The following is a 10,555-nucleotide window of genomic DNA, read 5'->3' as shown; positions in this document are numbered from 1 at the left end:
ACATCAGAACAGGACAACCAGGAAAGAGGCTCATGGTGGATTAATATATATATATTTGGGTTGAGTGAGGGATCCTCTTAATTGCAAGAATAAGAACTTGGAAGGTTATGGAAGTTAGTTACCTGTAGATTATAATGATGATGATGATGATGATGATGATGATGATGAAGAGTAGTTGAGCATCTTCAGGGACATTAAATCTAGGGAATCTTAGGCTAGATGATACTGCTAGTAACACCACAAATCGCCTGTTTTAGTGAACTTGCTGCTATACTCTTGTGTCTGCAATTTCAGAGCTCAAAGAAGCATGCCAGTGCTTGGCACGTGATGGAGGTAGTGTGGGTTAGCATGGGAATATTATATAAATCTTCCATTTGAACAGGCTGGCCTCTTGTGGACAGTATAAGGAACAGCACACATTAAGTACAAACTGTACTGTTTTTAATTTAAATAAATGACACAACATCCAACACAATGTCGATTAACCCGTAATTTCTAGAATGCATAGATTATTTCAAATACTGTTAAAAGACAGTGTGTGCATGGCCAAACCAAATCACAGTCAGAATTAGTTTGGATTCCTGCCCCTCCGCCCCGTAAGAGTCATTCAGTTTATTAAAGTCATAAAGGTTGAGGGAACACACTTTTACTTCCATAAGCATTTCAGCTTATGCACTGATCAGAGTCAGTTGTGAGATAGGTTTTCAAAAAGCAGCATTTCTACATGTTTATATCCTAAACAGAGGTATCTCTTGGTGCTAAAACTGAAGTGGACAAAACCCAAACCCACTCAGCCTCAAAACCAGGGAGATCGATCCAAAAGTTTGATAGAACCATGAATGCTTTAGAAAAGGCTTTTTCAACAAAGTTGCTACTTTTCTTAATGACAGCATTTCAACAGCCCCCTTTGGAATACATTAATAGTGTGGTTTTTCCTTCAAGTAATCTCCTCTCCTGAACTCACATTAGGCTAGAACAGTAAAGTCCAGAGCCAGTATGGAACAGGCATATAAGAAATAATTTGAAGGAAGGAAGGGCATTTCAGAGCGATTTACCTTTGTGCCAACCGTTTACTCAACCTCCACAGCTAAGTGCTTTGTCAATCCCCTTTGCCGAACCCATGGCTCATTTAAATCTCAGGATTTGCTGACTCCTCCTCGGCTCAATTTAACCATTCTCACTTTAATTCAAGCCCTGAGATTAGGAGAGAAAGCACAGCTCCTGTTGTAACATTCGCAATTTTAACCAGTGATTTTTGCAATGCATATGGATACAGCATGTCCCCTCTGATCCCATGCCAGGGATCTAACACTTTACTAGGCTGCAGCAAACCATTTTTCTGTATGCATACTAGTGCAAGAAATACACAAAACAACTTGGAAGTACTTTCAATGTTCCTTTTGATATAGTCTTCACTCTTTGAAGCTACTGAGTCCAGGCCAAGGCTAAGCCGAAGATGGCAAAACAAAGCTACTTCCCTGCACTAACAGCACAATCTCCTCTGTGCTGCACAAATGGAGCCACCCAATAGTTGCCTCGGGTGGAACGAGGCCGGTATTAAAGTTTCCTCTCCAAATTATTGCTTGATTAGTAAAATGATACTGGAAATCCTGTGACAACCCCACAGATTTGTCATACATATTTCCAGCACATTATCCCAACGGAAAACAGGCAACCAAGCAGGAAATATCCCACCAGTGCCTTTCTTTGCAGTCCAATGATTATTCCTATGATCAGATGTGAGGCAGTGATTTTGCTGGCTTCCAACCCTTTTCCAAGTCCTACACTCCTCCTCCTCCTCCTCCTGGTTTGATGGGCTCATCAGGAGAGGTCCCTGGGGCAGGAGCTGTGCTGCTGGGGGATTGAGACCTCTGCTTCTTCGAAGCTCCACCGGCACCTGCTGGTTTCTTGGCAGGCACACCATTGTCATCCTTTACCTTCTTCAGCTTGGCTTTGCCTTTGACGGGGGTAGAAAAGGTGAGGGATGCTTTGCTGAACTCCAGGGGAAAGACTCCCACATCCCCATCAAAGCGATTCTTGGAGACCTGTAGATAGCGCTTTCCTGGGCCTGTCACCAGCTTCCTGTCCTGCAGGATCAGCACATTGTCGGCTTCCTGGCTGGCCTGCGCAAGAGACGCAGAAGGAAACTTATTGTTTGAGGGGAGAAGGGGCGGCCATTTTGTACAGCATGGAATGTAACTCAGCAGTATGAGGAGGAGCAGCCTGCAGCTAAAAAAAAGCAGATTTAGAGTACATGCAATATGAATGCAATTGTACTGAATGTGGTGGGTCTTAGGCCAGTCAGGTGATCTTACTACACTTTCCCCAGGTTATCTGCACAGTTTTCCCCGCAAACAATTTGCAACAACTTGAGACATGCAGTATTTTTCTCAGATCCTCCAGCCAGCTAAGGATCAAGAACCACAATGTAGGTATCTTCATTGGATCAAAAATAATGGCACTTCTCTTTAAAAGTGAGAACGATACAATTTAATAAACGAGTAAGCACTTTAATCCCACTGACTGTAACGGGAGAAAATTAAGCACAAGTACATCAAAGGGTGCCAGCTGAAGCCGTCCTACTTCTGTCACTAGGAGTTGCTAGGCAGAAGATGGTTAAATCATCTGACTATGGGTTGTCTAGTTAGAGCACCCCAAATATGCAGAAAAAATGGATTCTTATGGGCCAGACATGGGGAACCTGTGGTTCTCAAGATGCTGTTGGCCACCAACTCCTATCAGCCCCATCCAGGATAACCAGGGGTGATGGAAGTGGTAGCCCAACAACATCTGAAGGTCCACAGGTTACCCATACCCACTATTGCCAGAAGGGATCAAAGGGACAGAGAATTGCATACCAGACTTAGCAATTCCAACAGCCACTATGTTAGGGATACAGAGTGGTGCAATGAACTCTTGATTGTTAAGGATAAAGTACACACACTTTGAACTAAGCTGGAAATATAAGCTCTCCAAAGACCAAATTTGCCCACTTCCACACAAATTCTCACCTTTGCAGACCCAAAAATCGAGGCCGTCTGCAACTCCCTCTCTTCATCTTCTTTCCGGGGGTGAATGACCACGGTGACGTGGCAGCTGTTTTCTGTGGCAAACTTCCGGAAGGCACCCACTATGTAGTCTTGCACAGCTAGCCTAGAATGGCAACATGGTGGAATAAATATACCTTGTAGCAAAAGTAATTACATTAGACACATGAATAGTGAAGTACAAAGAACAAAATTTGAAAAGAAAGGTTACTTGATGTTTACCTGCTAGAGAGGGGAAATGAATATTAGAAGAAGATGAAAAGAAGAACTGCACATTTTCATAGTGAGAGACACTATTTTCCTCTTGAACATGTTCCTATTTATTTATTATGTTTACTGCTTTTTATAAAAAGTCTCAAGGTGACTTACAAGACACTTAAAACACAGTACAACTTTTAAAATCCAAATACAGTACCATAAAATGACCACAAAAAATAAAACATAAAAATGACTAGAAGGCCTAACTGTAGTTACTGTCACTACCAAAAGAATGCTTATCTATGGTTAAGGAAGAAATTCACTCTCAGTCAGGACTACTGTTTGCATGATTACAATTATTTTCATGTCACTATAAATAAGTGACACACTGAGTCATTTTTTAAAGAAGGTAGAGGAGAAATACAGTGTTGTAAAAAAAGAGTCTAGGCCAAAGGATGAATGCATGGGGGAGAGCTTACCTGTCCACATTGAGCTGTTCCTGGCCCATCATGAACTGAAGATTGTCGATGATCACATGACTGATATCATACATGTACACAGCATGCAGCATGGTGTCTATCACTGTCCTGCATGGAAGAGACCATCACAATTACACACACATCTTTCATCATCAGTCCTGAAAAAGGAATGATTGAAATAAGGGTCACACATGGAAATATGAACAGGAATGCGGCCTTAGCATCTGAACAACTAGAACATTGCTTCATGCCCACCACTGCATCACATCAAGAACATTAAGCCATGACATGCAGGAGGGAAGCTGCCACCCTGAACCTTACTTGATATTCTGATGCCCGTGGAAAGTCATGAAGTAGAGCGGAAGATCCTCAAACTTGTCTGCCCACTCGTCATACTTTTCCAGCCGCTCTTCCAGCCTCCCCATGGCAAACTGGGTAAGCATGATCTTGGCCAAGCGCACATTGTTGATCTCAAAGCTGCCCCACAAAGTGTTCACTCCCTGTGTGCAGAGGTCCAAGGCATATTCACTGATGAAGGTTGTCTTCCCACTGCCCGTTGGGCCTGTTCCACAGACAGGATAAAATTAATATGAGGACAGGCTGTTGCAACCTACAGGATAGATGGTTTTCACCTTCCTTGAGTTTTCATGTGTAGACCAACACGCCCTTTCTTCTGAAAGACCACCCACTTCAGATGTAAACAAAAAAAAAAAAAAAAAAAAAAAACAGTTATTTGGTGGGAATAATGGCAATCAGAATTCATGGCAAGTAGTGACATGAAAATTGGCCCAAGGCAGAAAATAGCAAAATATAGGTTAGACTCCTTACATTCCTGAAGGAAAAAATGGACAGCTCAAGAGCCACCAGATTGAGGTAGCCCAACTCTGCAACAAGTCATTGAGCTGGCAAGCAAGCATTACAACAAAAAAGCCAAGAACCACACGGTACTAAAGCATACTGTGATGGCTCAATAAGCCTTTGATTGTAAATGACTTGTGAATGAAAAGTCAGTCAGCTACTGGCAGTATCCTTTGGAGAGACCCCAAGGAAGACATCCAGCTGAGATTTACAAATGAACACTCTTTCTCTCTCACACACACACAAACACATACACACACACACAGAGTGAATGGAGAATGAGAGTTAAAGTGCCACAAACCACATAGCTACTCACCTGTGAATACAGTGAGCTCCCCTTTTCGATGGCCCTTAAGGAGTTTGTTCAGTTCTGGGAAACGAGCCCACTTGACACCTGCCACCTGCTCCACATTGGCCAGCTCCCCGAGCACCTCTTCCCGCAGCTGGCGAAATGAAATGATGGACTTGTGGCCAGCTGGTAGAGCGGAGCGCAGAATCTTGGTGAGGTTCATGCCCTGGGTGAAAGCTTCCAGGGGCTGTAGTTGTTGGTCACTTGGCCGCACCAAAGAACAACGCTTCGGGTTCAGCTTGCGGGCAAAGAGTTTGGCAGCTTCCCAGGAGCGGAGGTCCTCCCCTAACCACAGGGTGATCCGCTTGAACTGTTCTAAGTAGGGGAGAAGGGCTGGTGGGAGGCAGGAAATCCCCCGGGGCAGGGCCAAAGTGGGTAGCCCAGTCACCTGGTGCAGCACCAATGTGTCAAGCTCACGGCCAGTCAGTACAACTTCTGTATCTCGTCGGCTGATCAGAGGCAATCCAAATAGGTTGTGATAGGCCGCAGGGCGAGGTAGGGTGTTCTCCACATAGTGCACCATTTCCCCTTGGCGCTCAACTCCCAGAAGCTTTAACCCCTTCAGGCTGGTGCCACGGGGGCTGAACCAAGGGAAGACCAAGGCCCGCGCTGTCCGCAAGTAACGTACCCCAAACCGTTTGAGTGTGGCATTTGAGACATTGGAAATGCCGAACATAGCCTTGGCCTCCTGCGTCTCCTGCTCATCCAGCAGTTCCCAGAGAGGGAGGGCTCGTTCCCATATATGCATAGCATCTTTCCCATCTTGGTCTCTTTGCCCACTGGCCTCTTCCAGGCCACCCACAGCCATCCCTTTATGTCGCAACTCTACACTGGCCTGGAAGTCTTGCCAGTTACCTTCAGCCAATGAGGCTGTGCACACAAAGCGGCCAGTGGTCTTGTCAATAAAGAGGCTGTAGCTATGGCGGACCTGCTGCTGCTCCTCCACAAAAATACTGGGCACGTGAAGACAACTATAGCCATCATGAAAGGGGATGCCCTGCGCCCTCAGATACTGGCGAATCTCTGTGACTGAAACAGGGGGGATTGGCCCTTCTGGGGACGGAAGCGTCTCTTTCTTGTAAGATCTGCAGGATTTGCTCCCTGCAAGGATCAGCCTGCCCCTAAGGGGCCAGTGGCTTGAAAGACTGAACAAGGAGCGGGTGAGGAACCACATTTTTTCTGTACCAGTGGCAGAAAGATGCCTGCCAAGAGCATCCTCTCAAGACAGTAACCTTCCAGACTGGCACACTAAAAACCTCTGCTGGGAAACCTTCCCCCAAGAGCAACCTCTCCCATATCGAGACTGCCTTATTTCACCTTGCTGTAATACCTCTCCCTCCTAATCACACGAGCGCGCACACTTGCCTTCATTAGAGAAGCAACCCCGTCCTCAACCATCCCCTCCTCTGCCTCGCCGCTTCCCTCCCGGCCACCCCAACCACCTCGCAGGAACTCGCTCGCGGCGCGAGTCCTGCCGCATAACCCCGCTCTGCCTTGCGATGGGCAAAGAGGCGCCAGCCCCAGATTTCAGCCCCCGGCAACCGGCCGCTTTGAAGGAAGCCCCGATCCGATGCAACAAGCAGCACCTGCCCCCAAACTCGACCTCCCCGCCCTCCCTCCCTCCTGTCACCGCGCGATCGGAGAGCTCCGCGCCTGTCTCGGATCGAGCATCATCCTCCCCCCCCCCCACGTGCGGCTGCAGGGAGCGCGCGATCGCCGCGCCCCGGAACAACAACACAACATGAAAACGTCACTTCCGCGCGAGGATCCTGGCCTCAAACGTCGAGCCAGGTATATAGAGATAGGAAACTATAGAGGCGTCATTTCCACGTTAGCACTTGGCGAGTGTATAATAGGGCGGCCGTGGCAAGTTAGGCGCTTCTAAGTGCTCAGACTAACGGTGACCTTTGCTATTTCTACCGGGCAGGCAAAAAAAAGACGGGCGTAAAAAGTGACCGTCAGAGCCTTCGTAGGACTTTCCCATCAGAGTAGCTCTAGGGCGCTAGCGGCCTCCCTGCGTCACTTCCTCCGCTGCTTCTCCTTCCGGTGAGGAGGAGAGGGAGGCGGCCAACCTGCTCCCATCCCGCTTTCATCTGCCATGACCAGCCGAGGCACCCCGAGCCGCTTCCTGGCCAGTGTCTTGAGGAACGGGGTGGGCCGCTACGTGGGGCAGCTGCAGCGCCTCACCTTGACGGTCAGCCGGGATGCGCCGAGCTCGCGGGGCGCCAGGTGGGCTGCTTCCCCCCTCCCCGCAAAGAGGTGCCGGGGCTCTGCCTTCACCGGAGCGCCCTTTGCTGGTCTCCTCCATAGAAGGGCTTCGAGCGGGGCTTGACTCTTCGGCTCTGGGCAACGCGGACGCTGCAGCCTCTCTTTGCAGTCGTGGGCCGTTTTCACCCTGCCCTTCAGCCGAGAGGCTCCCAAAAACTTTTTTTTTTCCCCTGGGGTGACGCAGGGGCACGCATATTCCTAAACATTTGTGAATCTTCGTACAGTACTTTTGTCCGCTTAATGTAGTATTTATTAACCCCGATTTGAACTATAAAAGGGTGATTTGCTTGAGTCAAAATGAGAGTGCCCCTAAACATTTTTTAAAGAAAAAAAAGCACTGTGTAGCACTATTGAGTTCTTATTGACTGACTGATAAGTAAAAATTTATATTGCACATTTATGATAAAGTAAGTATGGTTCAATTTAAAAAGAGACAGTCCCCGCCCCCGCCCCCCCCCATTAAAAGGTAAAATACATGGTGCAAAAAAAGAAAGAGGGAGGAGGAGGGAAGAGGAATAGCCACTGGAATACTGTATTGACTTTCATATCTGAGCCAAGGGGGTCACTGAATTCTTACTTTTTAGGGCCTTGAAATTCAGTTTGAAGTTTCCAGATTAGGATGGGGGGGGGGAATACATGTGTGTCAGTCAGTCGGTCAAGTTTATTGCTTATAGCCAAAGGCTGCTGCAATGTATTCAATGTCATTCAATAAAATATATACTAGTTTGATACAAAACTTTAAACATTTGTATAGTCAAAACATGACCTAATCTGCACAAAACTATAAAAACTCCTTAATATAGAAATCAAAACATTAGACATTTAGTTTTATAGCTCAGAATCAAATAGGTTTTCAAGGCATATGAGAAATTGTGTGTTTTGTGGAAGAGGGTCTTTATACATCAGGTGGCTGGTACAGTGGTACCTTGGGTTACATACTCCACTAACCCAGAAATAGTACCTCGGGTTAAGAACTTTGTTTCAGGATGAGAACAGAAATCACGCCACCACAGCATGGCGGCAGCGGTAGGCCCCATTAGCTAAAGCGGTGCTTCAGGTTAAGAACAGTTTCAGGTTAAGAACGGACCTCCAGAACGAATTAAGTTCTTAACCCCAGGTACCACTGTATTCAGGTAGAAATATTACTGACTCATATTAATAAAGTAATGTCCAAGAGCAATAAAGATTTGACTTGGTTGATGGCTTTGAATATTTTTTTCATTCTTTTGGGTTGTGATTCGCTTGCTTATTAAGAGTATATATTTATGAAACTGAAGTCTTTGGCCTTCATGCATCTCTAGAAAGTGCCCCACTTGCTTTCTATTTCTGGCATACTATAATCTGGTAGTTTTCATCTGTTTTGAAAAATGTTTAAACTGCTTAATGGGGGGGGGACCCTCTAAGCCATGTACATAAAACAATTATCAGTAAAACACAGATAAAATTAGCGAACATTAAAATCGTATATCCCAACTATGTTTTGGGATAGGCCTGTTGAAATAATATTTTTAGCAGGCATTTAAAACACTATAACTAGGGTGCCTGCCTAGTACCATATATTTATGCTACTAATATTTTAAATATTTGGGCTAACTGTTTTAGGTGTGTAGGTGGCTGCCAAAAGGGGATTGCCTGTCCTTTCTGTTCTGAATAATTTTGTATAGAATCACAGAATAGTTAATGAAGAAATATTTACCTGGCCTGCAGTTTATGTAGATTGCAATGCTGCCCAATGGGAATTACTGCAGTTGAAGTCCCCCAATTGCAGGTGGTGGTGGCAGCTTTTCCTGAGCTCTCCTTCAATTGTTCATAAGAACAGTTATTTAAATACCTCAGTGACTCCTTTCTTTTTTGTTCTAGAGAATACATTGAAGAAAAGGTGGTGGACTTTGCCAGGCAGAACCCTGGGATTGTGTTCTACGTTGCTCCAAAGCAGTGCAGGGTCCCTACATTGACTGCTGAATACAGTAAGTATAGAAAATGCAGCTTTGCATTAGAGCCATGTTAACGAGAGATTGGTGTTGGCATTTCCTGTGAAACTTGCTCCTAAAAATCAGCAGGGAGGGTGCACCCTGTCTCAACAAGGCTTCTAAGGCAACCCTCAGCAGCAATTGATGTGTGCTATCTGCTGAAAGAATTACACACCAAGGAGCTGTAAATCAAGCCTTAGTTTGTAACATTCAGGAGTAAGAGGGTGGATGTGTGGATTTATTGAGGTTCATCAACAAAAAATCCTTGGGATTTGGGTATAACTGCCCAGGGAATCTTATTACTCCAAACAGAAAAAGAATTGGTCCACATTTTATCTACCTAATTTTCTTTCTAGTGAATGGAACCGTGAAGGTAGAGTGTTTAACCAGCAAGACAGTGGATGAGATTGCAAAGGTCATCCAGAAGCTGGCAGGCCAGTCTGGCCTGGAGATCATCCATATCCGAAAGCCTTTCCATACAGATAATCCCAGTATCCAAGGCCAGTGGCACCCATTCACAAATAAGCCCAGCAAGCTCAATGTGGAAGCTGTGGGTCAGCAGCTTCTGCAGCCCCCCAAAAACTAAATCTACAATGGTACAAGCTGCCCGGGGCTTTTGTGAGTGGGAATTTCTTGTATCCAGGCCAAGATCATAAAGCTACATTGATATAATTCATCTGGAGGAAGAATATCATCCCTCTCCTGAAAGAAATGGGCTTTGAAAGGATTCCAAACTACTGTATGTTGACATGGGACAGTTTCCTACCTGATTTTTTATCAGCTAAGTCACAGGCCAGCCCAGGTCAATGGTGAACAAGGCCTAGAACTGGATGGGACTGGCTCCTCCTCCTCCTCCTCAAGAGAGTGGCAGAGACTTTAGAGGCAACTGTTCTCTACACCACCAGCTACTTGTGCTGGTAGCTTGTCTTATCCATGTTTTGTGCTGAATGTTATCCTTGGCTAATGCTACTCTTGCTGGAATTGGAAATAAATGGATGGAACTACCTGTAAGGTTCTCTGAGGGCTTTCTTGCTAATGAACATGCCTTGAGTTGCAAATGCTTAAGTCAGTAGAGTACTAATTGTGAATTCCTCTCTTCACTGGAAGCTGCGTTGCCCATGATAATTGTTTCCTAAGCCCTGTTTTAGTGTTCAGCTCAAGCATGGAGGGCTAAATGTTTGTAGATGGCCAAGCCTGCATGTGGCACCTTAACCCGTGGTGTGCCCTGCATGTCAGGCACTCACTCTCCTTCCTCCCCCTGACTTTTGCATGTTTAGTACAAAGGTCTGGAGAGGGCTTCTGATTCCAGTTATAAAATATTTTACAGAAACAGGGACCCTGCCTTGTTAGGAGTTTTGATCTTGCGGAGGCTTCTAGCAATGCTCA

General features: G+C 45.8%; 2 protein-coding genes across 2 annotated transcripts; one reads left to right on the top strand and one right to left on the bottom strand.

The window, feature by feature from the left end:
• Nucleotides 1-419: 419 nt before the first annotated feature.
• On the bottom strand, nt 420-6,665 carry TWNK (twinkle mtDNA helicase). Its single transcript, XM_079977436.1, has 5 exons — nt 4,899-6,665; nt 4,046-4,286; nt 3,725-3,832; nt 3,012-3,153; nt 420-2,123 (listed from the first exon to the last, which is right to left on the bottom strand). The coding sequence occupies exons 1-5, from the start codon at nt 6,103-6,105 to the stop codon at nt 1,782-1,784; spliced, it is 2,040 nt and encodes a 679-aa protein (XP_079833562.1). The 5' UTR covers nt 6,106-6,665; the 3' UTR covers nt 420-1,781.
• Nucleotides 6,666-6,964: 299 nt separating this feature from the next.
• On the top strand, nt 6,965-10,175 carry MRPL43 (mitochondrial ribosomal protein L43). Its single transcript, XM_079977522.1, has 3 exons — nt 6,965-7,160; nt 9,060-9,166; nt 9,526-10,175. Exons 1-3 carry the CDS (start codon nt 7,030-7,032, stop codon nt 9,753-9,755), a joined length of 468 nt encoding a protein of 155 aa, XP_079833648.1. The 5' UTR covers nt 6,965-7,029; the 3' UTR covers nt 9,756-10,175.
• Nucleotides 10,176-10,555: the final 380 nt, after the last annotated feature.

The sequence above is a fragment of the Podarcis cretensis genome, assembly GCF_951804945.1.
Source record: "Podarcis cretensis genome assembly, chromosome: 5".
In the NCBI taxonomy this organism is placed as follows: domain Eukaryota; kingdom Metazoa; phylum Chordata; class Lepidosauria; order Squamata; family Lacertidae; genus Podarcis; species Podarcis cretensis.
The sequence above is the reverse complement of the archived record's forward strand: the minus strand, read 5'-3'. Positions and strand labels throughout refer to the sequence as shown.